Source organism: Mirounga angustirostris, unplaced genomic scaffold (genome assembly GCF_029215605.1).
Source record: "Mirounga angustirostris isolate CCGP_5_RB_7025 unplaced genomic scaffold, mMirAng1.0.hap1 SCAF_9, whole genome shotgun sequence".
Classification (NCBI taxonomy): Eukaryota; Metazoa; Chordata; class Mammalia; order Carnivora; family Phocidae; genus Mirounga; species Mirounga angustirostris.
Window position 1 is genome coordinate 73,243,213 of NW_026991717.1, and position 27,706 is coordinate 73,270,918.

At 55.7% G+C, this 27,706-nt stretch overlaps 1 protein-coding gene across 1 annotated transcript; it reads right to left on the reverse strand.

Annotated features, from left to right (window-relative positions):
• Positions 1–5,028: 5,028 nt before the first annotated feature.
• Positions 5,029–27,341, reverse strand: LOC123862148 (myosin-7). Its single transcript, XM_064570836.1, has 40 exons — positions 27,240–27,341; positions 25,596–25,649; positions 24,927–25,135; positions 24,489–24,632; positions 24,072–24,228; positions 23,863–23,890; positions 23,150–23,255; positions 22,974–23,066; positions 22,807–22,870; positions 22,339–22,437; positions 22,007–22,110; positions 21,225–21,363; positions 21,014–21,132; positions 20,753–20,902; positions 20,301–20,471; positions 19,386–19,695; positions 19,052–19,119; positions 18,608–18,695; positions 17,840–17,957; positions 17,570–17,693; positions 17,176–17,312; positions 16,677–16,932; positions 15,820–16,062; positions 15,494–15,670; positions 14,547–14,692; positions 13,336–13,426; positions 12,217–12,606; positions 11,919–12,045; positions 11,606–11,724; positions 10,433–10,629; positions 9,683–9,866; positions 9,314–9,479; positions 9,053–9,177; positions 8,174–8,482; positions 7,712–7,915; positions 7,465–7,590; positions 6,982–7,257; positions 6,005–6,100; positions 5,740–5,874; positions 5,029–5,167 (listed from the first exon to the last, which is right to left on the reverse strand). The coding sequence occupies exons 3-40, from the start codon at positions 25,125–25,127 to the stop codon at positions 5,150–5,152; spliced, it is 5,805 nt and encodes a 1,934-aa protein (XP_064426906.1). The 5' UTR covers positions 25,128–25,135; positions 25,596–25,649; positions 27,240–27,341; the 3' UTR covers positions 5,029–5,149.
• Between the last annotated feature and the right edge of the window lie 365 nt (positions 27,342–27,706).

Genomic DNA, 27,706 nt, shown 5'->3' on the forward strand with positions numbered 1-27,706 from the left:
CGCCTGCGACGGGAGGGCCCAAGCCTCAGTGGGTGGCACCCACTCCTGGCCACACCTCCTCACTACCTGGCGCTATGTTCTTCCCTCCCACTGAGAAGATCCGGGCCTGGGTCCTGTCCTCCCCATGCTTCAGGTTCTACTTCTTTCGCCCTCTGACACAATGCTGAAGGAGCATCTCTAAGGGTCTGCACGGGGAGGTGCTGAGCTGCCTGGAGGAGAGAGAGGGGGCCCTGGTCCAGCAACCTGGCTCCCACGAGAAAATTGGGGGTGGTTCTCACCTGGTTATCTCTTCACAGAGAATCCTGAAGACCCTGGACCATGGGTGGAGCCACAGAGACACAGGTAGGCAGAGGGAAGACCAGACAAGGAGAGAGAAGAACAGTGGAGAAGGGCCATTGGGGAGAAGTGAGCCAGGAGGATCAACCCAAAGAGCCGGATAAGCAGGACAGACCAAATGGGGAATTTGGGAGAGAGAAGAGGCAGAGAGTCAGTAAAGAAAGGGTGCAGAGTTAGTGAAAGCGCCAGGGGCGGAGGTGGGATCAGAGTTGGAAATAGAGAGAGGTGAGGCGATTAGAACACGCGGCCAGGAAGGAAGGGCAAGGGGACAGACAAAGAAGTACCACAGTGACGGGTATTGGCAAAGACCAGGAGACAAAATAAAACGAGACAAAGAGCAGAAAGCCATCCAAGGTGGGAGGAGGATGGAGACAGAGCATGGAGGATACAGAAAGTAGGGGACAGCAGAGGCAGGGAAAGAAAGGCAGATCAGAGGAGAAAAGAGGTTTCTGGTTTTTCCCTGGGAACCTCCCCTCTGTCAGTGGGAACTTCCTGGGGTTGGAGCAAGGCAGTTCTAGCAGAACCCTTGGGCCTCAGACCACCCTGCACCCCATTCCCCGAGAAGGCAGAGTCCCTCAAGGTGGGGGCTCTGGGGACTGGCCAAAGAGTCTCCCAAACTCCCTCTTACCTTGTTCAGAGGAGTGTCTGTCTGTCCTCGGGAGCAATCTCCTTTATATCCCGCTGCCCCCACCCCCTGCCTAAATTTGGAGTCCTTCCGGAGGGACCCTCCCTCCCAGCTCCTCCTCCCTTGATCCCTTGGCTCTGGAGGTGACAGGAGGACAGCAGGGCCTCTAGATTTGCCCATGAAAGGTCTGTCACCCTAGCCCCTCTGGCTCCAGGGCCTTTTTTTAGTCCTTGGGCACATTCCTTCCCTCCAAAGAACTGATGGGCAGATAGCAGGAAGACAGGACCTTCTCGCACAAACGCCCCTGCCCGCCAGGCCCTTACCTTTGTTATTTTTAACCTGAAGGGTGAGCTGAGCACACTGGGCAAGAGTCACCTTCTCCTACAGGCCAGATGCTGTCCCCTGCCCCCCAGCCATGGGTTCCCCACCCTTCTACCCGTTTCTACCCTGGCCTGTTCTCACACAGCCCCAGGCTGGGAGCATCTGCCCACCCTCTCTGACCTGAAGTCCCACAGTGCTAGGGGCTGGGAGCTGGGGCTGGGATGCCCACCAAGGGGAATCTACTGCCCAGCTCCATGACTCCCTTTGTTAGAAAAAAGAAGATGTCTGTGTTACCCTCTCTCTGCACAAATACAGTGCCTGGTTTCCTTCTGTTCCCCAAATCTCCAGGCAGGTATCCTCCTGAGGACTTGAGGCTGTGCTGCTTTGGGGACACATCTGGAGCCCCTGGCCCCTCCTGCGGTGCTCCCGATACAGTGGCCACCATCTGTCCTCTCAAAGGAGAAGGAATTCTCCCAGGCCACCACAGCAGATTTGCACTCAGACCCACGGTCCAGTACCTTCCCCTAATGACCTGGAAATCGCTTGGTTCGTGTGCATTCTTAGCCCCACACATGCAGATCGTTCACACTTACACGCTTATGATCACAGATTTTCCCACTTGCTGTTAGGCATGCTGACACGCACATTTGCACACCCACAAGTTTTACCCTCCACTACTCCTGGTGTGGGATGGGGGGGGGGCTGGGGAAAGGCAAGAGGCGTTAATCCTGGCCCGAGGGAGGAGGGGTGGGGGTGGGGGGCTACTCCCTTCCGGGCTGCCAGAGGGTGCAGGTGCTGCTGAGGCTGGCTGGGGCGCCTGGCAGGCCCAGGGATTTACACCAGCTGGGCCCCAAGCTCTGCATTCCGTGGGGTGGGGCCGGCGGGGGGGCTCTGCAGTCCATCTCCCCCTCCTCAGGTAGAACTCTGGTGTCCTCTCCCAACTCTCCTGGGGCTCATACTCACATGCCCTTCTTTGCGGGCATCCCCAAGTGCCCCAGGCCCTCAAGGCCCCCCTCCCTGGTCTCCATCGATGCCACCTCTCAGAGGCAGTAGGTGTCGGGTCTTCAGCAGGCCGTGCCTGGTATGACTAAGTGGACACTGTGTTCAGGAAACAAAGCCAGACTCCCCTGCTCTGGCTTTCCCCCACACCCTCACACTCAGGAACAGTCTCCCAGCTCCCCCCTCCCACCCCATCCACTGTCACCTCTCAATATAGCTCTAGAGTGTGGAGGGGGGTAGGACAGACAAGGGTCAGTTTCTCTGGGTAGGAGAGGTTTCCATTAAATATCTGGCTTCTCCTCCGAGGTCCCCAACTCCCTAGGACCCTCCACTGCCCCATTACTAGACTCAGGAACACACATCTGTCCCAGGGGACTTGTACCCTATACCCAATGTCCTTGGTGGGGGGAACCCGCGTCAACCCCACATCCACATCTCCTTCAGGTACGTACACCAAAGTGTTACCCCCCAAGGGATGCAGACCACCTGTCCCCAGCTCTAGGTCACTTGAGGCCCTGGCGTGCAAGCTGGGGGGTTAGCCCAGTGCGTCAGTGCCCGGTTCCCATTGCCCCGGGGGAGGTGATAAGGGGCTAAGAACACCAGGTCAGGCTGGGTCAGGTCCAGCCGACAAAGACCTCAGGGAACCCTGTGTTCTGAGCAGGCCAGACTCAGTAGAGGTGGAGTGGCGGGTGAGGGGTGGGCAGGCCGTTCCCACTGTCTCCAATGGAAGGAAGAAGAGGGAAGAGGTTAAGTTGATTCCAGGGCTCGGGCCCCTTCTCTGGTCCATTTCCCCCCCTCTTCCTCCCCATAGGTCCCCTCCTCTCTGCCAGCTCTCACATCCATCCCTGCGCTCCGTCCTCCCTCAGCTGCCTCCCACAGCAGCATCTCATTGTGCTGCAAGTTCTGGAGTGTGAGGGCACGGGATGGAGACTCCTGTCACAGGTGAGGGGACACCAGGTCGCCACCCTGTGCCTGGTTCCCTGGATCTCTGTCTGTCTCTGGCTGACCTCCCTTTCCCTCTGCCTGGTTCCCTGTCTCAAAGTCGGGCCTGGCCTCCGAGTCTCCCTGGAGCCAGGTTTCTGCCCATCCTGGGGGCTGACATGCCGACATTTCCACGAGTCTCTGCTTGCTCTCAGCCCTACCTCTGCTCACCCTCTGCCTGTCTCATCTCTGCCTCTGCGTCTTGCTCCAGGGTCTCTGTCCACCCCTCTCTAACGTCACTACTCCTGGCCTTGCCGATTTCCCTCATATCTGAAAGTGACCCAGGATTTCTTCCCTTGCCCGGTAGCATCCCCCTCAGTTCCTGTGGCATCTCTCTCCAAAGTTCACCCTGCCTTTCTGCCCCGCCACCCATCAGCCCTCTCCTCTCGCCTGTGGCCAGGCTCCACCATGCTCCCCCACCTCTCTCCTCTGCTCCCGCAGTCAGCTCGTGTTCTCAGGGTTCCCATGCATCTCCCTTTCCTCTGCTGACTTCCTCATTGCTCCCCAAGTCCTTCCTAGGAAGAGAAGTGGTCCTGGGGTGAGAAGATGGAGGGGGCCACGAGGACAAGGGTGGGAGCCCATGGATCTTTCCGAGGCCTCCTCACTGCTTGTATCTTTTCTCTCTCTTGGTTCCCCTGGCCCCCTGGCCCCCAGTTTCTTGAGCCCTGCCCCCCTCCCACTGCCACCCTCCTCAGTTATCCCCCCTCTCCCCGCCTCCCTCTCCTCCTATTCTTTGATTCTTCCCAGGGTAAGCCCTCTTCCTGGGTGCTCAGAGCGGGGCTGAGGAGGAGCCTGGCTGGAGCGGCTGTGTGGTTGGGTGTGGGAGATTCGGTCCAGGGCTGAGCCAGGCCTTCCAGGGTTCCCAGTGGGTGGCTGACAGCCCCATGCCTTGTGAGCACCTGCCGGCTGTGGCTCACAGTGCCAAGCCTTCCCTCAGCAGCCCAGGTGTGGCGGTGACTCCGGGGGTTGCTCCTTTCTCCACTTCCTAGCCCTCCGCCACCGCCACCGTACCCAGCCCCCGCCCCCCGCCAGCGTCCTGTTCACACAGGACTCTCCTCTCCATAGTCCCTCATCTGCCTGCTTCCCCTCCAGATGGCCAGCCATAAATGGGCCAAAGATGCCTCATCTTCCAGCAAGTCCAGATGAGGAGGGTCTTGGGAAAGGAAGTTACAGCAGGAAGGGGTGAAGGAGAAGAAAGGAGCGCTGTGAACAGAGAGGGATCTAGGGGGGATCTGAGGAGGGTGGGCTGAGGGTACAGTTCTGGCTCTGGTGGGGTGGGGGCCCTGGCCTCGGGGTGGTTGGAGACAGTGGTGGCTGTGTCTACAAGGATAAAATGGGCTGCAGTCGCAAGTCCCTGTGCCCTCTCAGACACCTGCCATTACCCCACGCCTCACAGGGCTCTCCCGGCGGCCCTCAGTGGTGCTGTCAGTGGTGGTGGGGGTCGTGTTGGTCAGCGTAAGTCCATAGCAGATGGGCTCTGCATGCTCTAAGCAAGCCTTAAGGGTTTTTCTAAATCTTGGGCCCTGAGGGGAGGGTCTCTGGACCAGGGAGAGGGCTGACAGGACAGGTGTCAGCTGCTGAGGAGGAGACGAAGGGGAGCGTCTGGGCCAGTGCTGCCCCGAGGATGCTCAGAGCCTCCACGCTCTCCAGTAAGGCCTCCTTGGGCTGTCTGTGAAGCGGCCCCTCCTCCCTTGGAGGCCCCCCCTGCCACCCCATGTTCATGTCCCTGTGGCGGGCGGGCAGTGAAGAAGAGTCTGGAGGCCGGATTTTGGCTTCAAGGAAAATAACTTTATTCTGCTTCCTCCAAAGGGGCTGCTATAGAGGCTCTGGAACTGGGGGCTTCATCAGCACCCTCAGGATGGGGCAGATCAAGAAGATGTGGAAAAGCTACTCTTCATTCAAGCCCTTTTGAAAGGAAACAAAGTCCACATTAACTCTGGGAAGGTGGGTATTGGGCAGAGACGGGCACAGAAAACAAAGGGGAGACGGGGCACCCGATGGGGTGGCCTGAGGGAGGCCCCCCTGGTGGTGAGAGATGTGTCCTAGGGGTCGGTATGGAGGGGTGAGGGCCCTGAGGTCGGCCAGAGGGAAGCTGCCTGAGTGAGGACAAGGGGGTCCTCTAGGCTGTCCACTTTAGGGCTGAGTTACTAGGCTATAGGCCAAAACTAGGTGGAAGATGAGAGAAGACCAGCAGTTGGGGGGAATTGGGACATAGTGGGTGTATACAAATTGGGGTCTTCTAAGGTTGCTGACCACCCTAGGGCTGAGATTCACAAAGTCATTGAAAGTTAGAGCTGGAAGAATCTTAGAAATCACCGAGGACTGCATTACCTGGCCCTCTGGGGCTCCAGGGTTCAGTTGTGGGGGGTGAATGAAGAGGAGACATCCCTGGCATGAGTGGGTTCGGTCTGAGGGGCACTGATGTTGGCGGATGTGCTGACACGGGGCGACTAGTGAGCCCCGGAGGAGGGACCCACCTTGGTGCCGATGTCGCGGCTCTTGGCCCGCAGCTTGTTGACCTGGGACTCGGCGATGTCCGCGCGCTCCTCCGCCTCATCCAGCTCGTGCTGCACCTTGCGGAACTTGGACAGGTTGGTGTTGGCCTGCTCCTCCTGCAGGGGTTCGGGGACGGGGAGGCTGAGGTGAGAGGAGGTCAGAGGTTCTCTCAGCCTCCCAGCCGGGGGCGGGGCGCAGCTCCCCGGTGTCTCTCCTCCAGGCCCAGGCCCTAGCAGGACCACTCACCGCCTCCTCGGCCTGGCGCTTGTAGGCCTTGACCTTCAGCTGCAGCTTGTCCACCAGGTCCTGCAGCCGCAGCAGGTTCTTTCTGTCCTCCTCCGTCTGGGGGCGGGGTGGTTAGGAGTGAGGAGGACATGGTCATGAGAGGCAGCCTGTCCCCTCCCCCCGCTTGTTGACTTTACCCGGAATGTAATATCTTCACCCACTTCTACTTTCTGATCCTCAACAAACTCTTGCACTCTCCTTATAATTTTTTTACCATAAAAAACTATTAATATTTTTAATGTTTTGTTTCAGGAGGGTCCAGGGAGCTGATGGAATCCTGAAATTCTTCCCAAAACCACGCGTGTGCGCTGTTCCAGGGAGGAGGCCCTTAAAGGGTCCTGGGGCCCCATGGAGGATAAACGTTCCTGTTCTAGAAGCCAGCACGCACTCGTAGTAATGCTGGGACAGCGTACTGAGCTTTCCTGGGATACAGGAAAATGACAGAGACTTGATCTAAGGACATGTGTGTCTCGAGATGGTAACTTTCTGATTGGAACAGAAGCAGAATCTAATTAGGAGTCTGATTCTAGAAAACAAACCAAAAAGTTCTGAGATGTGTTGAATGACTTTGGGGCAGTTTTTGGTGTATTTGGGTGGTCATGGCACCCAGCCGGAGCTTGGCGACACACTTGCTTTCTTGGAATCTGCGCTGGGTGAGCTCTGTCTGGAGCTTTGGGTGTTGTCCCCAGAGGACAGGTAGAGGGTGAGCTTGGAGGCAGAGCTCCCAGGCCAACAGGCTCAGAGGGTGACCTCTAGCCAGGGGACAGTCAGGGGAGAACAGGGCTAGGCAGAGTGGAAACGGGGCAGCCGGGGGCTGCACTCCCACTCCTCGCCCTGGGGGAGGCTAAGAGAGAACACTTCATTCCTGTTGGTGGTATCACCCTGGCTTCAGGCAGTAGTGCAGGGGATCCAGCCCAGAGCAGCCACCATGCCCACACCTGGTAGGTCAGCTCCTTGATACGACGCTCACTCTTCCTCATGCCCTTGATCGACTCCGCATTGCGCTTCTGCTCGGCTTCCAGCTCGTTCTCCAGCTCCCGCACCCGGGCCTCCAGCTTCTGCAGCTGCTTCTTGCCCCCCTTGAGGGCGATCTGCTCGGCCTCATCCAGCCGGTGCTGCAGGTCCTTGATGGTCTGCTCCATGTTCTTCTTCATGCGCTCCAGGTGGGCGCTGGTGTCCTGCTCCTTCTTCAGCTCCTCTGCCATCATGGCAGCCTGGGGTCAGGAGAGAGGTCTAAAAGAACTGGGCCCAGGGCCCCTTGTCCCTCAAGGGTCAGCGTTTTCCCAGCCTGGTGTCTGTTTCCCGAGGCCCGCCAACCCACGCAGCGCTAAGAGTCGGCTTGTCACGGTGCAGTGGCTTGGCCGGGACCCAGGGCCCTTGTTCACGTCTTTAGTGGGGGCGGGAGGGGGGCGGTCACTCACATCGGTGATGGCCTTCTTGGCTTTCTCCTCGGCGTTCCTGCACTCCTGCACCGCCTCTTCCACTTCTGATTGGAGCTGGGACAGGTCTGCGTCCATCTTCTTCTTCTGGTTGATGAGGCTGGTGTTCTGAGGATCAAGGTGGGCGGAGCACGAAAAGCACTGAGCATCCAGGGGTGGCTCCCAAACCTCACCTGCTGGGCCCCCCCAGCCGTGCTTCCCTCCACGACTGCACGGGGGAGCCGCTCACCTGGGAGTGCAGCAGCTGCACCCGCTCGCTGGTCTCGATCAGCTCCTGCTCGGCCAGCTTCCGAGACCGCTCCGTCTGCTCCACCACGGCCCGCAGCTCCTCCAGCTCCGCCTGCAGCAGGTTGTTGCGCCGCTCTACGATGGCGATGTTCTCCTTCAGGTCGTCGTTGGCGCGGACCGCGTCGTCCAGCTGGATCTGGGTGTCCTGCACACCAGGAGGGTGGGTGCACAACATGAGAGAGGGGTTGGCCTCTGGGCCCATCAGAAGGCCGTTCGGCTAGGCTGGGTGCCTGGGGAGGTGGGGGGGAGCCCGATGTGCCGGGTCTGGAGGGCCTGTGGGATGTCTCCACAGTAGCCAGGAGGAATCTGCTGCTGTAAAGGGACACCACCACCCAGCATGGCCACGTGGAGGCCAGTCTGTCTCCGGGTAAGGTGACTTCCTGCTTCAGGAGTCTCCTCGTACCTTCAGCAAGCTCTGGAGACCCTTGACTTGCTTCTGGGCCTCAGCGGCCATGCGGTTGGCGTGGCTGAGCTGGATCTCCATCTCGTTCAGGTCGCCCTCCATCTTCTTCTTCACCCTCAGGGCCTCATTGCGGCTGCGCGTCTCCGCGTCCAGGGAGGTCTGCAGCGAGTCCACCACCCGCAGGTGGTTGCGCTTGGCCTGCTCCATCTCCTCATCCTTCTCTGCCAGCTTCCGCTCGATCTCAGCCTTGATCTGGTTGAACTCCAGCTGGGCCCGCAGGATCTTGCCCTCCTCATGCTCCAGGGAGGCCTGGGAGGGGGTGGGGAGAGAGGGTCGGAGGCAGACTGTCAGGGCACAGGGCCGGGGGCAGGGGTCTGTCCATGAATCATGGATACAAAGTGAGTTCAAGAGTGCTATTAAGTGGTTCAGTCAAAGAAGCAGAAGGAGGAAGAAGAAAAGAGAATTTAAAAGAAAAAAAAAGGCTTAGGAGAGGTGGTTCAGACCCTCACAGAGGAGAGCGAGCTATGAAGACAAAGAGGAAAATGAAGAGAAAGGTGTTGCCAAGGAAACGGAGGCAATCAGGCACAGAATGTAAAAAATCCTGAAGTGGGAGGCAGAGGCGGAAAGGAGAGGGGAGGGGATCCAGGAAATCTTGTCTAAGATGTAAAGGGTAAAATGTCTGTGTGAAGGACATAGAGTGACCTATTCATTCATTCATTCATTCATTCATTCCACAATGTTTGTTGAGTGGCTGCTATGTGCCAGGTACTGTGCTAGGCTCTAAGGATGGACCGGGGAACAAAACGGACAAAAAAGAGATGAGAACAGGGACCACAGCTCGGCTTCCCTCCGCCCCCCGGCCACACCCTGCACACACACCTCAGCCTCCTCCAGGGCCGACTGCAGCTCCAGCTTCTCAGCCTCCAGCTGCTTGCGGACCTTCTCCAGCTCGTGGATGGTTTTTCCAGTGGAACCCAACTGCTCAGTCAGGTCGGAGATCTCCTCTGTGGGAGGGGCCAGGCCACTCAGTTGGGGGCTGCCATGGTCCAATATGGGGGGCACCCTTTCTGGAGCCCTTGGGTGGCGCCACATGAGGAGACTACCCACAGCCCCTCCCCGGCCTCTCCGGCCCCAGCGCACCCTGAAGGTTCTTGTTCTCCCGCTTGAAGGTCTCCAGGTGCTCCAGGGACTCCTCATAGGCATTCTTGAGCTTGAAGAGCTCTGTGCTGAGGGAGCGTGCCTCCTTCTGCGAGGACTCCAACTCTGACTGCGACTCCTCATACTTCTGCTTCCACTCGGCCAGGATCTGTGGGGACCCGGCTCACTGCACGGCCCCAACCCCCGCCCCAGCACACCCCCATCCCCCATTCCCCCGGCTCTCCAGGGCATGCCCAGGCCCCTCGGCGGGGCTCAGTCTCCTTCCTGGCGCCCCAGGAGGAGGTCCCTGGCTTCCTGGTGACGCCGGCCTCCCTGCTCTGCCCCTGGTTGTGGCCCTCAGCCCAGGCCCACCTTGTCGAAGTTCCTCTGCTTCTTGTCCAGGGCCGCGGCGGCTGCGTTGGAGCGCTCCACGTCCACCATCAGGTCCTCGATCTCATTCTGCAGCCGGTGCTTGGTCTTCTCCAGCGAAGAGCACTTGGCATTGACGGCCTCCACAGCCTCCTCGGCATCCTGCAGCCTCTGGGCCAGCTTCTTCCTGCCCCGGCCAGTGGGGGTTTGGGGGATGGGACAGGGTGGGGAGGATGGAGGGTGTAGATTTGGACAAGGGGAAACAACGTGAGTGTTCTAGAAAACAATCCTTGAAAATTTAGAAGTGTTGTTGGAGAAGCTGAGGAGAGGCCCCAGGGGGCTGAGAACCAGGCCGGCAGAGGGTCTTGGTGGCACGCTAGGAAGACCCACAGCACCCAGGAGGGCCTTCCAGGTGGTCTCCTCTGACCCTGGGCCAGCCTCTAGGCTACAGACATGGAGGAGGCATGGGCTTCCGCAGCCCACCCCACTTCCTCTGTCACAGCACCCCGCCCCTGGTGGGAGCACTCTGCCCTCAGACAAACCTTTTGTTCGTCTTATATTCGGATGAGAAACATAACGCGAGCAAAAAGCTTCCCTGAGAGGAGAAGGAGGTGGGGCCCTGGATGGGGTTCTCCTGTGTTGTCAAAACCTGGCCAAGTATCCATCCCCGGTGAGGAATCTTCCCAGCATTGGGCTGGGTTGTGTCCTGCCTGCAGAGGGGCCTCAGCTAGAGGCAGGCCGCCCAGGACTCACTTGGCCTCCTCGAGCTCCTCGGTCCTCTGGATGGCATCTGTCTCGTATTTGGTCCTCCACTGGGCCACCTCTGAGTTGGCCTTGGACAAGACGCGCTGCAGCTCGGCCTTGGCCTCCGTCTCCTCCTCGTACTGCTCCCGTAGCAGGTCACAGTCATGCCGGGCCGACTGCAGCGCGTGGGCCAGCGCATTCTTCGCCTGCGGAGGGGCGGGCACCGGGAGGAGGGCTCAGCTTTCTCCAGAGTACACCCCAGTCCTTGCCCATGTCCTCACCCTAATTTCTCCATCCTCCCCAGGTCCTCCCCTGTCTCTAAATCCCCAGAGGATCTGGAGCAGTCTACTGAGGACTAATAACAAGGAATGTCCGTTGGGCATTGCACTGTTTACATGAGTCACGCCCGGCACTCTGCTCCTCGCTACAGCAGGGTATCATCAACCTCGTCCCCAGGGACAGGGGAAGAGGCAGGGGCTCAGAGAGGCTAGGTGGTTTCCTCAAGATTACCAGGCTCTAAGGGGCAGGTTAGGATTGGAGCCCTGGCCTTTTTATTTATTTTTTTTTTTTAAAAGATTTTATTTTTATTTATTTATTTGAGAGAGAGAGAATGAGAGACAGAGAGCATGAGAGGGAGGAGGGTCAGAGGGAGAAGCAGACTCCCTGCCGAGCAGGGAGCCCGATGCGGGACTCGATCCCGGGACTCCAGGATCATGACCCGAGCCGAAGGCAGTCGCCCAACCAACTGAGCCACCCAGGCGCCCCGCCCTGGCCTTTTTAAAAGGTCATATTCTTTCCCCCTTTTGTTCACGAGGTCAGCAAAGTGCCCCGAATAGGCTCCAGTTTAGTTTCTTTCTCCAGCTTTCAGATTGTCCTGCTAATCCCAGGACCCACTTGCGCAGTCCCTGCATCCCACACCTGAGCCCCGCCAAGGCCGCCATTCCTCCCTAGTGTGTTTCTCTCCTCCCCCTCACTTTCCCCTGACCCGGGCTCCTCTCCCTCCAGAAATGGCAGCAGAACGGCAGAGGGCCTCAGACTGGGCAATAGATTTAGGAGGCATGTGCTAGGCCCTGGGCTATTACTCTGCTTGGAAAATGGGAGAACAATGGAAAGACAGCAAGCCTCATTCTTGGAACCTGCTCGCTCCTGGCCTGGGCCAAGCGGCCTGAGTCTGAGCCTCACCTTAACTTCTTCCTCCAGCTGCCTCTTGAGGTCCTCCAGCTGCTGGGTGTAGGTGAGCTTGCCTCGGGTCAGCTGGGAGATCAGCGCCTCCTTCTCATCCAGCTGCCGGGACAGCTCACCTGGAGAGGTACAAAGGCACACTCAACTCTGGAAGGTCAGCCACCGCTCTCTCTCCCCATCCCTTCCCCTTAGGCCCCATTCTCTGGAGAGAGGTGTGTGTGTATGTGTTTGTGTGTGTGTGTGCACATGTGTGTGAGTGTCTGCCCAAGGCTGGGTGGCTTAGGATGTCAGGGGAGATGGGGGGGTGGCTCACCATTCTCGGTCTGTAGCTTGGCCCGCTGGCTGGTGAGGTCGTTGACCGAACGTTGGGTCTCCTCGGCCTTGCTTCGGTGCTCGTTCATCTGGTCTTCCAGGGTCCGGCACATCTTTTCCAGGTTAGCCTGAGGGAGGAAGGGGAGTCATATGACGGATGTAGAGGGCATTGAAGGGTGGTAAGGGGTGCAGTTACAGAAGTGAAGAGACATGGACATGGACATGTCCATGGAGACATGGACAGAAAGTGGAGGTGGGTGGAGGGAATTGGGTGCGAGGATGGTGAGCAGGCAGCCCACCTTGGCCTTGATGATCTGCTCCATGTTGGAGGTGACATCGTCCAGCTCCAGCTTGAACTCGCTCTTCTCCTTCTCCAGCTTCTGCTTCACGCGCTGCAGGTTGTCGATCTGCTCGCTCAGCTCGGCCACGCTGTCCGCGTGCTTCTTGCGCAGGGCCGCCGCCGTGGCCTCGTGCTGCAGCGTGGCCTCCTCCAGGTCCCGCCTCATCTTCTGGAACTCGGCCTCGCGCTTCTTGTTCATCTCGATCTGCACGGACGTGGCCCCACCAGCCTCCTCCAGCCGCTCGCTGATCTCCTCCAGCTCCCGGGACAGGTCTGAGCGCAGCTTCTCCACCTTGGCCCTGGCGGTGCGCTCGGCCTCCAGCTCCTCCTCCAGCTCCTCGATGCGAGCCTGGCCCGGGACACAGAGGGCTCAGCCCCACCGCCCGGAGCCGTCCGGCGGAGCCCCCACCCCAGAGCTCTAGGACATTCCTGGCCTGTCTGGAACAGCAAATCTTTTCAGTTCTACCAGCAGAGAAGTAGAAATAAAAGGATTTGGAGAAGATGTTTTGGACAGCTGAACTAGGCTTCCTTTAGGCCAGAACATTATACATGTTCTATTGGAAAGAAAGTGGTTGAAGCTTGATCTTTAAGAGGGACAAAGAAACCTGTGTTCTAAGGATATTTTAAGAAGTTTAGTGGCAAAAGTATTAAAAGTTTAGAATGAGAGAGCCATGTTTGTCCAAAGACCTAACATGGTGTCTGCTCGAGGGGTCAGAATCAAAGTCACAGACTATCAGGGCTAAAGGGATCTTAAACGCCATTGGTAACAAGGGAGGACACAGAAACCCAGATATCAGGAGTGGGCACTCCACAGTTGCCAGCTAAACCAGAGCTGAGACAGGAAGCCAGGATTTCTGCCCCCTACACCTGTGACCTTTTCAAGGTCTCTTCCTGTGTCATCCTTGGATCACCCAGCCCCTCCTAGGGGTGCTCCATGGGTGAACTGTGGTAGCTCAGTATCTCCCTTCATGGACACATGGCAAGTTCCTGTAATGCTGGGGAGAGGACATCCTGGAGGAGGGGATGGCGGAAGCTGACGGCCAGCCCAGGGGCTCCAGCCTAGCATCCCACACCTTACCTGAAGCTCTTTGAGCTTCTTCTGCAACTGGCTGCCCAGGGCCTGCTCATCTTCAATCCTCGCATTGAGGGCATTCAGCTCAAAGTCCTTCCTATGGGGAACGAAGGAAATTAAGATGAAGAAGATCGGCTGGGCAGCAGGCGGGCCCGTCAGTGGTTGGACATGGTAATACAAAAAAACAAAGAGCAGGATTTCATCAGAAAAATAGCATCTGGGGCTGATGTAGGGTCCCTGAAAATGTAATGCATGCTGAAGGCCTGAAGTCCAGCAAGAATGTAATGGGCAGAGCACCACAGGTGGAGTGACAAGACCTGGGCTCTGTGGGACTTCCTCTCTGGTCCTGTAGAATGATGGCATTGGATTAGATGGTTTCAAAGGCCCCTTTTAGCTCTGATGGCCTTTAATTCTATCACTGTGACTTTGGGCACTTTGGTTAAACTTCCTGAGCCTTTGTTTCCTCTTTGGTGAAGTGGGCCTCAAAATACCATCCTTAGAAGGAGGTTTGAGGATCCTTGGGATCATATATTCCTTCATTCATTCAACACAGGCTGTGCCTGGGGAAGTGTGAGGACTCCTGGGCAGACACAGGCTCCATGAGGATGTAATCATGATGATTCTCAGAGCCTTTCAAAGTCTGAACCCTAAAGCTGCATAAGATATTTGATTATCCAAATCTACCCTGCAGGCTCAGTTTTTCAAGTGTGGGAAGTGGATCTGTACATCTTGGTAGGACTTGCAATAAGAATTGGATCCATGAGTTAATCAGACCCCTGCACTGCTCAAGCGTGGTGGCTGACCCATTTCTCTGTGGTCCTCGGAGCTCTCTGAAAAGGACCCGAAAGGCCTTTCCTGGGAGGCTTTTGTGTGGAGCCTTCCTCGGTGTTAAGCAACTGGTCTCCAAAGAGACTTGTGTGTAGAAGGAGGTAAGCTATGAGTTTCTATCCCTCTTCGCTGCCCAACAGGAAGAAAAGGCTTGAGGGATCCAGGTTAGACTTTCTGCCAGGGAGGACTGCAGGGCCCTGCTGCATGTGTCTGGGGAAGGAGAGGCCTCTTCCTGGAGGCCTCTGCCCATGGTTTTGCACCCACTGATGGAGGCTGTGTGAGGCTGTGGCCTCTGAGGATGGACATGTTGGGGCAGCTTGTGCTGTCATAGGTAGAACAGGCTGCTGAGCTGGGGAGGAGGAAAGGCGCTGGGGAGGGGAACACGCTACTTTTTCAGCCGCTCATCCAGCTGCTGCTTGTCATTCTCCAGGTCCATGATGCTCTCCTGGGTCAGCTTCAGGTCACCCTCCAGCTTCCGCTTTGCTCGCTCCAGGTCCATGCGCACTTTCTTCTCCTGCTCCAGGGATCCCTCCAGCTGGTGGGGAGAAGGACCAGTGTGCCCCATAAGACAAATCATCCTGATTTGGTGATTTGGAAGCTCAGTCACTCCAGGTTTGGGGAATCCTAAGAGATGTCCAGGACTTGGAAAAGCTTTCCCAGAGTGGGCCAAGGGACTATGAGACTGCCTAGCACTGAGGGATGCTCAGTAACTATTTGATAATGATTTCATGAATGAATTTCATGAATGACTGTGTGATGAAACCCAAAGCTCCATTCATTCATTCAGCAGGCTCCTGCAGTCCTGTGCTAGGCACTTCAGATGCAAAACTGAATCAATCCAAGTTCTCACCTAAAGACAGCTTACAGTGTTATGGCTGAGACAGATACTTTGATAATGATAACATGGGTGATAAATGATCCAAAGGAGATATGCACAGAGAACTATCTGTGGAACAATGATCACTGAGGGCCAGATCCCACTTAAAATATTAGAGGTCCAAAGATCCTCAGAGCCTCACAAAATTCCCAAAGAAATGTATTGGATTCTTATGTGATAACTCTCTAGACCCTGTGGTCGAAGGTAGAGATATAAAGGCTTGAACCTAATTGAAAAAAGGAAGTCCATCTCTATTGTTGATCATATCAATGGGGTGAGATACATAACTCATAATTGATCACCCTTCCCTTTTTCTATTCCCCAGCTCCCTTCTAGAAATGTACCAAGGGAGGGAACACTCTCCAATCCCATCCTTCCAAATACAACACACACACACATACACACACATACACACACATACAGACCTGGTATATCTAGGCCCTGTGACAATCTACTTACATCGTCCACCTGCTGCTCCAGCTTGACCTTAGCCTTGGTCAAGGTATTGACCTTGTCCTCCTCAGCCTGAAGGTCATCTAGGGCCTGCTGGTGGGCTTCTTGCAGAGCCTTCTTCTCCTTGGTCAGCTTGGCGATGATCTCATCTAGCCCAGCCATCTCCTCTGTCAGGTTCTTCACCTGTTGACCAAGAACCCCATCCCCTTTAGGGTCAGAGGTCATCGGCCTGGAGACATCTATGAGGATGTCCAGTGCTAAGGACCAGGACCACACCATGGTCTAGGAATCCTGAGAAGACCTGGGCTAGAACCAGAAGGAGCTGCCCTCACCTTGTTCTCTGTTGCATGCTTCTCCTTCTCCACCTTGGCCAGCGTCAGCTCCAAGTCATCAATGTCCCTTTTGAGCTCAGAGCACTCATCTTCCAGCTTGCGCTTCTTGGCAGTGAGCTCTGCATTCATCTCCTCCTCGTCCTCCAGCCTCTCGGTCATCTCCTTCACCTTGGCCTCCAGCTGGATCTTGTTCTTGATCAGCTGGTCACAGCGTTCCTCTGCATCAGCCAGGTTGTCTTGTTCCTGAGGACAAGGCACACAGGGGAGGCTTCTCAGTGGGTGGGGTCCTCACCTTGGCAGGTGCAGGGAGGGAGAGGCTCAGCATGTAGGAGAGGAGCTCCAGGATATCTCCAGCTGAGAAGAATCTCAGAAGGATGAGGAAGGGGAGAATTTCAGGACAATGTGACAGGAACATGATGGAAGCAGAGACGAAGGGAACCCAGAAGTTTCTTTACTTGGCCCTATTCCTCTGGTCTACTCCATTGAAGGGAAGGAACTGCATTTACTGATGCCAGCACTTTACATGTTTATCACTTGGTGAGATGGGCAGCTTTATCCCCTGTCCAGAGATGAGGACATTGAGACTCAAAGATAATGCATAGTTTGCCTAGGTTCAAAAAATTACTGAGCTGTGGATGCAGGTTGAATCCAAGTGGAAAGCCAGTGTTTTAAAAAGTTGGTTCTTTCCCCCTTCCCTTTTGTTTTCTAGAGGGACCTCCCTGGAGGTCTTTGGAGTCTTGATTCCAGAATCCTGTCTGTGAGAGGACAAGGGGAGCCCTGGGTTGGAAGGTGCAGGATGTGTGGGGAAATGTCAGCTGAGCAGGGTGGGCAAGTCTACAGAGGCACAGGAGCCTCACCGCCTGCACTTGGAGCTGGAGATCATTCTTCTCCTGCAGCAGGGACACCATCTTCTCCTCCAGCTCCTTGCGGCGAGCTTCTGACTTCTCCAGCGCCTCTTTGATGCGTGCAAACTCCTCCTTCATGGTGGCCATCTCCTTCTCTGTCTCTGCACTCTTGAGTAGTGGCTTGATCTTGAAGTAGAGCTTCATCCAGGGCCAGTTCTTGACCCCCATGAAGGCCCGAATGTTCCACTGGATTACCAGCAGGGAGTCTCTGCAGGGGCCCAGCAAGAAGGTGGTGAGAGAGTCCCATCTCTCTTTCCTGTCCTGAAGCCCTGACTCCTACGTAATAGCTCTTCCTTCCTCTATAATGCCCTGGCCGTGAGGCCCACCCTGGGTCCATAGGAGCCCCTCCTGCTGGTCTGCTTATTTCAAGTCTCGGTGAGCTTTCTCCTGACACTTCCCCTGAATCAGCCTGGGCCTTAGATGGCCAGGAGCCTCCTTTTGAAGCCCTCACCTGCGTTCCAGAAGTTTCTTGTACTCCATTCTGGAGAGCACACCCCGAGACTGGGCCTGGATGCGGGTGATGATGCGGCTCAACCTCTCATCACGCATCTCTTCCAGGAGCCCCAGCAGCCCCGCCTTGAAGAACACCTATGGGCAAGGGGTGGGTGGGCCAGGAGGGGAAAGAGGAGAGGGTTTGTTTAAGCAGTGTAATACCCTAGGAAAGAACCCAAGAGAGGAGGCCAATGGCATCTGGAGCTGGGACAGGGAGTGGTTCATGGGGAGGGGAATCATGCAATTCAGAGATGGTCCTAAGATGATTAGTAAAAGGGAAGGAGCTGTGAGGTGAGGAGCCAAAGGAAAAGAGAGGTCTTTCTGTAATCAGCTCGGCTCCTCCCTTCCCTCACCTTGGTGTGGCCGAACTTGTACTGGTTGTGGTCAATGTCCAGGGAGCCCAGCAGCTTCTCTGCCCCTTTCCTGCTGTCAATGAACTGGCCCTCAGGGATGGCTGCTGGATTCAGGATGCGGTATCTGGAGAGAGAGGTGCCCTGAGACACCCATATTCTGCACCGACCTGCTCTGCCGACAGCATTTGGGGTCACCTGTGGACTCCCTTCCCCGACACGTCTGCCCAGGCTCCCCCTGTTCCCTGAGCTCTAGGGTGTCCCTGTACCCACCTCTGCCTGAAGTCCCCATAGAGGATGCGGTTGGGGAAGCCCTTCCTGCAGATGCGGATGCCCTCCAGCACACCGTTGCAGCGCAGCTGGTGCATGACCAGGGGGTTGTCTATCAGCCCTGCAGCAGGAGGAGGTGGGAGAGGAAGGTGTGGGCAGAGTACTGGACTAAGCCAAAAGTTCTGGGTTCTGATTCTGGCTTTGCCACTCACTAGCCAGCAACCTTAGCAAGTCACTCAATAATAGTCCTTTTTTTTTTTTCATTTTTTTTCCTAGCTGTACTCTTAAGAGTAACCAAAAGGTTTTCACATTCCTTCTTTTATGTTGTGTTTATTATCATAGGCAGTTGCCAAGGTGGATATGTCCCATTTTCTAGAGAAGAAACTAAGCCCAGAGGAGTTAAGCCCAGAGAGGTTAAGGCACTTCACCAAGTTCACTAAGCTGACAAGAGCAGAGCCAGGCCTCTAACCCAGGCCCCTGAGGAACTGGAATTCCTAATCAGTCAAAAAAGGCTAAACAATCTCTATATGTCTCACTGGGGGTTGCATGCTGGGAGGCAATGCCCATGAAAGTGCCTTACAGCCCCCGCCCCCGAGTCACACTGCAAATACAAGGAAATGGGGGGAGAGTAGTCTGCTACCTCATGGCGTCGGAGGAGAGTGTCATTTGGAAACCACCATGGTGGGGAATTAGGAGGTGGCTTAGAAGTCCTTATCTCCAGGGTATAGGGCTTGTGGCCAGCAGGGGGCTGGGCTGAGTTCTGGGCCTCACCTGGAGACTTTGTCTCATTGGGGATGATGCAACGCACAAAGTGGGGATGTGTAGAGCGCAAGTTGGTCATCAGCTTGTTCAGATTTTCCTGTGGCCCAAAGTACAGGAGGGAAAAGTAATGCAGGTGAAGGAGAGAGAAGTAGGGAAGGGAGAGGAGAGGAAGGAAGGGAAAGAGAGACGGAGAGAATGAAGGAATGGTGGGAGAGGAATGAAGAAGGGAGAGAGAATGAAGGAGGGAGAGGTTGGAAGGCCAGAGGGAAGAGGAGAGCGAGATGGGAAGCAGGGAGAGAAGAGGCCACCCATGAAGGGGGAGAGAATGGAGAGGAAGAAAAGGGCCACAGGGAGGGAGGAGACAGAGGAGTCAGGCATGGGAACTGTGGGAAGGAGCAGGGCTGGTGGGTGCTGGGGAGCCACGCTGGTCTGGGGCTGGGGGCACACACTTACCCTGTGCAGAGCTGACACGGTCTGAAAGGATGAGCCTTTCTTGGCTTTGCCTTTGCCCTTTTCGATAGCTGTGGGAGGAGAGTCAAAGAAAGGGATCTGAATGGACGTGTGGGAGGCCAGGGCCTCCATCACAGACTCTCTCACTGGCATTTGACCTCCAGGTGAGGGTCTTCACTGCGGGGAGCTCAGCTTCTCCACCCCATTCTATCTCACTGAACCTGTAAACCTCAGGGCACAACCTGACACAAAAGTGGTAGAGTGTCACAATGGACTTGCCTCAGAACCATGGCAGAAACCCTGCTCCTTAGTCCCCAGGGTTCCAGTCTCTACTCACGTGCATCAGCCCCCGCATAGTTGGCAAACAGGGTGCTGAGCAACTTGAGGGAGGACTTCTGGTACAAGGCCACCACAGTCTCATTGAGTGGGTCTTTGTTCTTCTGCAGCCAGCCCAGGATGTTGTAGTCCACTGTGCCGGCATAGTGGATCAGGGAGAAGTGGGCTTCCGGCTTCCCCTTGATGTTGCGTGGCTTCTGGAAGTTACTGGACTTGCCCAGGTGGTTATCATACAGCTTGGCCTTGAAGGTCATGTCAGTGGCCTTGGGGAACATGCACTCCTCCTCCAGGATGGACATGATGCCCATGGGCTGAGAGTAGAGGGGAAAGCATAACTGAGCATGCTTCATACAGATGCAGAAGGATCCTGCTCTAAGATCAATATTTGCTTATGATGATGCCCCTTTGGGAATTAAGGTATTAGGCTCAGCTTTGAGTACAGTTATTTGCCGACTTGTACCTCTTCATGCCTTCCCAAAGTGGAAGACTTTGTTTGATTTCAGAGGGACCTTTGTGAAAGTCTGGGAATGTGGATGTTTTAGATGCTTTACACACCACTCCATTGCCCAGATCCCTGAGATGCTGGGGTTGAATATAGGTATACTCTTAGGATTCCCTGCCCCACACCCAAACCAGGTTAAATGAGAGTTGTTAAACATACTGGTATGGGAGGATTCCTGGAGCTTCCCATCCTCCCTGTGTCCATTCTCAAGCCCTTAGGACCTCAGCTCTCCCTGTGCCACCCTGTCCTGGGTGGTCAGGACACAACAGGCCTCGGGCTCCAGATCATGTTCCCCAGCAGGGAGAGGGGCTGCCATTTTGACTGTGGCATTCAAGTAAGGTGTGAGTGGGGAATTCAAGCACTCTGGCTGGGATGCCAGGGGAAGGAAACGGAAGCAGCGGCTGGAGGCAGCACCTTCTCAATGAGGTCGATGCAGGCCTGCAGGTCCATGCCAAAGTCGATGAACTCCCACTCGATGCCTTCCTTCTTGTACTCCTCCTGCTCCAGCACGAACATGTGGTGGTTGAAGAACTGCTGCAGCTTCTCGTTGGTGAAGTTGATGCACAGCTGCTCAAAGCTGTTGAACTGCAGGGGGCGGGGGCGGAGCGGGTCAGGCAGGCAGGGGTCTGAGTGGCCAGTGGGGTCGGCCGAGGCCCGTGCCCAAGCGCAGCCAGGGGTGTGACTGGTCCCCTCCCCTGTCAGGCCGGGGAGGGGGAGCTCCCCTGGAAGACAGGACGATGTGTCTGCCACCCCTGAGCCCCACTGTCTCTCCCTCGACTGGCCACTGGCCATGATGGTCACAGGTGCAAATGAGTGAGTCACTGCCCCCTCCCCCGCGCATACGCGCCTAGGCTCCTCCCACTCACATCGAAGATCTCGAAGCCCGCGATGTCCAGGACCCCTATGAAGTACTGGCGTGGCTGCTTGGTCTCCAGGGTGGTATTGATCCTTGTCACCATCCAGTTGAACATCTTCTCGTACACTGCCTTGGCCAGTGCCCCAGTGGCATATGCCACCTGGAAGGTAAGGGAGAAACCAGATGAGTAGATTAGTGTGAAGAGTGAATTCCAAAGCCCCCACTGCAGCATGCCAGCCCCCTCCCCATTTATCTCCTGAAGATGACCCACCTGCTGGACATTCTGCCCCTTGGTGACGTACTCGTTGCCCACTTTCACCCGAGGGTGGCACAGCCCCTTGAGCAGGTCAGCTGAGTTCAGCCCCATGAGGTAGGCAGACTTGTCAGCCTCTGGAAGGAGAGGGCAGGCAGCCAAGTTGGTAAAGGGATGATTCCTCTACAGATATGGCCCACAGCTGTCACCCAGCATCCCAAACTCCCACCTTCAGTGCCATCTGGCTCAGCCTGCTCCTCTCGCTGCTTCTGTTTGAACTTCATGTTTCCAAAGTGCATGATGGCGCCCGTCAGCTTGTACATGGAGTTCTTCTCCTCTGAAGTGAAGCCCAGCACATCAAAGGCATTCTGTAGGCAGACCCCATATTGGTGAACCCCAGAAAAGGAAGTATGGCAGGTAAATGAGATCCCTCTTCAGTTGGAGAGAGAACTTCTCTCCTGAATCCCTGTAGCTTCTGAGACTCCCATACCCAGTGAGGAACTCCAAAACGAAGATGGGAAGTACAAGAGCAGGACGGTGTGCATACTGCCCCAGATCTGGCATCAGCGGTCATAGCTGTCTTCTGGAGCTGCTCTGGTTACCCACTCATGTTTTCTACTTTTGTCCCTCTTCTAGGCCCTACACTTGCTTCCTGCTTAAACCTTCCATACCTGTCTATATCTAGTCTTCACTTGCCCCAACCCCATGGCCACTGCATGACCCACCCCCCTTCCCTTGGTGATGCTTGCTTCTTGGCTTGTCTGCTTCTCTGTCCCATGGTGTTCAGCCCTTTCTGTTTGCTCAAACACCAAATATTGTCCACCCCATCTCAACATACCCATTCTCCAACACACCCTGGTAATAGGGCATGTTCTGGCCCTTGGGGAGGGTCATACCACTTTGAATAACAGATAGACAGTGTCTCAGCTCTCCTCCTGAGCAGGTGAACTGGCCTCATTTACCCCTAACTGCCAGTGCCCTCACCTCTCAACCAGGTTCTCACACACTTACATCAGTGGCCATGAGCTCCTCAGCATCATCAATGGAGGCCACCGTGGTCTCTCCTTGGGAGATGAATGCATAATCGTAGGGGTTGTTGGTGATCAGCAGCATGTCTGGGAGGAGAAGATGTGGTGAGGATAGGGCACAAACCTCTGGCTCTCACTGGGGCTGCCTACCACAGCACAGGGCTTGCAGGAAAACACATGACAAGGCTTAATGTGGTCCCACATCCCACAGAACTGAATCCAGCAGTGCCATAAACCCAGGGCATGCCAGCAAGCTGCCGCAAGCAGAGGGGACCAGGTTGCCATGGAGATAGTTGGTCTCGGTAGCTGACTCACCCAGCAGCTCAGGCTTTTTGTTAGACAGGATTTGGTAGAAAATGTGATAATCTCTCTCTGCTCTCAACTGGAAAATAACTCTGGATTTTTCCAGAAGATCTGTGAACAGTAAGGGGAGAAGAAAGAGAGAAATTTGGGGATTTAGGTACAAGGAAATAGAGGAAAATGAATGATATATGTAGCAAGCAAAAGGCGGAGGAAAAGAGAGAGATGAAGAGAAAGACTCACATACAGACATGAAGAGACAGAGGTGGAGAAAGACTAGAGGGAGTCTGAGGGGGAGATGAATATACAGACCCAGAGACACAGACAGACAGAGACAGAAAGAGAGAGAGAGAGACTGAAAGGCAGAGGCCTAAAGAGAGACATAGATGGAGAGACAGAGAGAGAAAAGAGAGAGGTTGGGATCATGATCACATAGAATGAGGATGAGCTCAAGCCGAGTTCTAGCAGATTCATGGCACTCACAGGTCTCTATGTCTGCAGATGCCAACTTTCCAGTTGCCCCAAAATGGATTCGAATGAATTTCCCCTGGGGAGATGGAGGAGACCAGTGATGAGTTGAGGCAAGGCTCATATTTGATACCATCCCTCCACCAACCCAAATCCCGAATCCAAGGTCAGGGACCACTCACGAAGCGGGAGGAGTTGTCATTCCGTACGGTCTTGGCGTTGCCGAAGGCCTCCAGGGCGGGGTTGGCCTCGATGATCTGGTCCTCCAGGGTGCCCTGCAGAGGTCAGGAAGGATGGTGAGTGAGAGGTCTACCCCTCCCTTTTTGCAGTGCAGGCCCATTGAGGACAACAAGCCTACCTTGCCTGGAGTCTGATCCTTCTTGCGATCCCCAATGGCGGCAATAACAGCAAAGTACTGGATGACCCTCTTGGTGTTGACCGTCTTCCCGGCCCCAGATTCCCCGCTGTTGGGACAGTCAGGGCCTCATTAGGCAGTGAACAGACACTGCTTGAGACGAACAAGCCTCAAGTCAGGAGAGAACGTCTGGTCCTACTTGACAGTGGGAGCCCCAAAGCAGGAAGCTGCCGGGTAATGTGCATCCTGAACACACATGGGATCAGGGGGAGCACTAGGAAGAATGCCACAAGAAGCTGCTGGGTTCAAGCAGAAGGAACCTGGTCTTAGCTAGGCAAGGTCAATGTGAGGAGATGGGCCTGGGCCATTTTGGAAAAGAATAGGTAGGGGTGGCAGAATGGGGAAGGTTTCTGAAGGTAAAGATGAAAGAAAATGAGGACAGGATGAAGACACAGTGATACTGGGCTTATGGTTAAGTGAGTGATGCGTTGGAGGAGAGTGAGCATAGGGAATGGGAGAGGAAAACTCGAAGAGGGTTGGAAAGCAGAAAGGAAGCGGGGAAGCAAAGGCATGAGTAAAGGTCACAGAAGAAAGAGGAGCTGGCATGAAGGTGGAGGGAAGTGAGAACTGTGGGTCCATGCTTGGGGGCTATGGTCCATGATGGGGGCTGGGGTCAGGGAGGTTCTGGAAGGGAATGGGTTAGGAGCTACACTCACGTGATCAGGATGGACTGGTTTTCTCTGTCTGTTGGGAGCAAGTGGGGATGAAAAGTCAGGAGCCACACAAGATGCTTTTGCCTGGCATCCACCTACCCCCTGCTGCCCCACCTCCCGGCCTCTCTCCAGGCATCCCCCAGTTGCCCAGACCAACTGCTCATTCCCTCCCATGCGGCTCCTGAGGAAACCCTGCAGCGGAGGCCTGTCACCTGTCAGCATGTACTGATAGGCGTTGTCGGAGATGGAGAAGATGTGGGGCGGCGCCTCGCTCCTCTTCTTGCCCCGGTAGGCGGCCACCACCTCTGCGTTGTACACCGGCAGCCACTTGTAGGGATTGACGGTGACGCAGAAGAGGCCCGAGTAGGTCTAGGATAGAGAAGGAGGGTTGAGTTGCTAGTGATGAAGAGGGAGGAATGGTGGGTTTCAGAGTTAGAGAACAATGCCAAGAGGGGAAGAAGAGAAAGAAAAATCTATGAAAGCACTAAATCTGAGTAATCCTAGCCTCGGGGGTATTAGAACTGAACCGGGGATGCAGGGGCAGGGATAGCGTGCAGTAATGCCTGGACACAAAGAACAGAAACCAGGAAGCTACTAGACTCAGAGGGTGTCCTGGATGGCGCACTCACATAGATCATCCAAGAGGCGTAGCGCTCCTTGAGGTTGTAGAGCACGGCGGGCTCGTGCAGGAAGGTCAGCATGGCCATGTCCTCGATCTTGTCGAACTTGGGCGGGTTCTGTTGCATCACCTGGTCCTCCTTCACGGTCACCGTCTGCAAGAGCCCCCATGCAGGCCGAACTGTCAGCCCTCCCTCTGCCCAGAAAAGAGTCAGGCAAGTTCTAGGAGAGCAGTGTTCAAGAGAGAAGGACGGGGATCATAGAGAAGACAGACAGGATATTGGGAATGAGAAGGGCTGTTTGGACGGTGTGGATCCCTTCTCCGAAGAAGGGAAATCGGACTGTCCTCAGGTCTGTGTGGGATGGGTCCTGGTGGTAACCTCTCTGTGTACCCCAGCTATGGGGGGAGGGGGTCCAGGAGGGCCTCTCACGCCAACCCTGCCACCTACCTTGCCATGCTCGGTCTCAGCGGTGACTTTGCCACCCTCTCGAGACAAAATTTTGGCCTTGACGAACTCCTCTTTGTCATCGGGCACATAAACATCTTTCTTGAGGTCAAAAGGTCGGGTCTGGGCTTCCAGCCGCTCCTTCTCTGACTTGCGCAGGAAGGGGGCGGCGGCCCCAAACGCAGCCATCTCCGCATCCACCATGGCTGTGCCTGCAGTGGGCGGGAGTAGAAGATGCTAGCTGCCCTCCCATCCACCCACCCTCCACTCCCTTCCCTGGGCTCTCTCTCCTTCAGTGGGAGCGCCAGAGCCTAGCACTGTCCTCGTGAGTCAGGGGCGGGTCACCATGCATCCCTTATTCCTTGAGCTGATCCTTCAACCTGAGAAGAGCCTAGCAAGCCTGTCAGAAGGGGAGGCTAACTTTTGTTCAGCCTGGGGCTCTCCTAGAGGAGAGAGGAGTGTCCTGGGCTTCTCTGGGAGCAGAAAGCTAACTGCGTCCATCTCTAATCCTTATCCCTCCCTGGCTCTTCCATAGTCACAGGCAAGGGGCTCTTGGTTGCCAAGACACACTCCCCAAGGCAAGGCAGAAACTAGAGTCCCATAGCCTGGCTTTGGGGCTGTCATGGCCAATCTTCCCGGATTCCCCCACACTCCATCTTCAGCTTTCCTTACCTTGGCTTCTCGAATGTGTTTACTAGATGAAAGGGGCTCGAGCCTGCAGGGGACCTGGGAAGAGGGAAGGCTGTGTCAGGGTCACCTCCCCGCTGCTCCCTGGCTCTGCCCTTCGGCACTCACCCCTCCCCCAGGCCTAAAAGCGGGCGGGGAGTGGTGGCCAGCTTCTCTGGTCCTGTCCTCTGTCTGGCTTTCCAAACACTGTAGCTCTTTCTCCTGAGCAATAATTCTAAAAGTTTCCTGATGTCTGTTCCTCCTCCTCCCACCTGGGAGATGGTCCTACCCTTGCCTATACTCACCTAGGGAAACTTGCCTACCTGGAGCCACCTGAGAAACTGTTAATGGTCGCATTTGTTCCGTGCTTTACAGTCTCCAAAGCACGTTTATGCACACCCTCTTACTCAATCCTCACCCTGTTCTACAGATGAAGACATCAAGGTTAAGGGGCTTGCTCGTTCAAGAACACATAACAACAAGTGGCAGAGCCAGGCCTTGAACCCCTGTCTCATGACTCCAAAGCCAGTTCTATTCCATCCTGCCCCCATTTGATTGTCAGTCTTGGTGGACACTCTCCGAGAGGAGACCCCTGTGGGCTCTCAGACGCACCCATCACACAGCCAAATGCCCTCCACATGTCCTCTGACGAACACGCATGTCCGCTGCTCATGCACATGCCTCGTACAGACACGCTGCCTTCCTATACCTTGCCACACACATCCCTCCCAGTGTGCCATCAGGCCTTGGCAACAGACACACACGTTAAGTATGTGTACAGTATAAATAAGCGCAGATCGCTGTATATTCCCAAGTATACAAAGACCTGGAACAGGGCCGCCTGGGTGGTGCAGTTGGTTAAGTGTCCCACTCTTGGTTTCAGCTCAGGTCATGATCTTGGGGTCGTGAGATTGAGCCCCGCGGGGGGCTCCGCGCTCGTTGCAGAGTCTGCTTGAGATTCCCTCTTCCTCTCCCTCGGCCCCTCCTGCTCAAGCTCGCTCTCTCTCTCAACTAACTAAATAAATCTTAAAAAAACAGAAGACCTGAAACAGCCACACCACGTGCCTGTGAGCTCCTTTTGCAGGGTGTACACACTCTGTAGCTGCCTGGACTCCTGGATGTGCACACAAGCACCTCTGCATGTATGGATATGGGTAGTTACCCATGACAGACCCCACACAACTAGCTGCTGAGCATATATACTTGCTAAGTCATTGTTCTCTGTCATCCTCTTCTCCCTCCCCTCAAATGGACCAGCTATCCTCAGGCATGATCATAAACACGTCTCCTGCTTGATATTTCTGTATCTTAATTAGGCAGTGAGGTACACACCCTCCCCTCACCATGCATTGAGACTGTGCATGCTTGTACACAAAACACACACACACACACACACACACACCTCTAATGCATAACGCATTCTGGTCCCATATGCTCCGATATAGACATTCACACACACCCCCCCAATACCTGAGCCCCCCTACTCGCAGGGCACCCACACTCATGTTTAGACCTGCACTTGTGTGCTCAATGATCAGACCTCGTACTCTGCATGAAGCCCTGCATGCAGCTTGCTGTTCCTAGAGGAGCCCCTTCCTAAAGCTGGGGCCCCCTTATCCCAGAGGAAGGCCTCCTGCTCGGCGCTCCTACCTGAGAGCAGCCAGGAAAGACAGAGCACAGGGGAGAGCTGTGGAGCTCGACCTGGTCAGGGGCTGTATATATCAGGCAGCAGGCGCCCCCACCCCCACCTGCACCCAGTCCCTAGCCGGATTTAGAAAGGGCTGTTGTCACTAGAAGCATTTCCCCCCGGCTCCCCGCCCTTTCCCCAAAGTGCTCCACCCCCCCCCCCCAGCTAGGAAACAATTGGAAGTGGTCGTCATTGTTATGGCATGGAGTGTGCAGGGTCTGAGTTCCAGGGGGCGGGGATGGCTCAAAGTGCAGCCAAAATATCTCCCAGGCCAGGCTTCACATTCCATAGCTGGCAGGAGAGGGGACTGGTCAGACCACCGTGACCTCAGGCAGGCCGGGGCCTGGCCCTCCCCCAGGGCTCTCCTGGCCTCTGACACAGCTGCCCCTCTGCCCCCTGCCCCCTGAGCTGGCCCAGCCCCACGCGCAGT

Coding starts and splice junctions, on each gene's coding strand:
- LOC123862148 (XM_064570836.1), bottom strand. CDS start 25,127: ATGGTGGATGCGGAGATGGCTGCGTTTGGGGCCGCCGCCCCCTTCCTG. Junction 23,067..23,149: donor AGGATCAGACTCCAGGCAAG/GTAGGCTTGTTG, acceptor TGACCTCTGCAG/GGCACCCTGGAGGACCAGAT. Junction 16,933..17,175: donor AAGAAACTTCTGGAACGCAG/GTGAGGGCTTCA, acceptor GGGCCCCTGCAG/AGACTCCCTGCTGGTAATCC.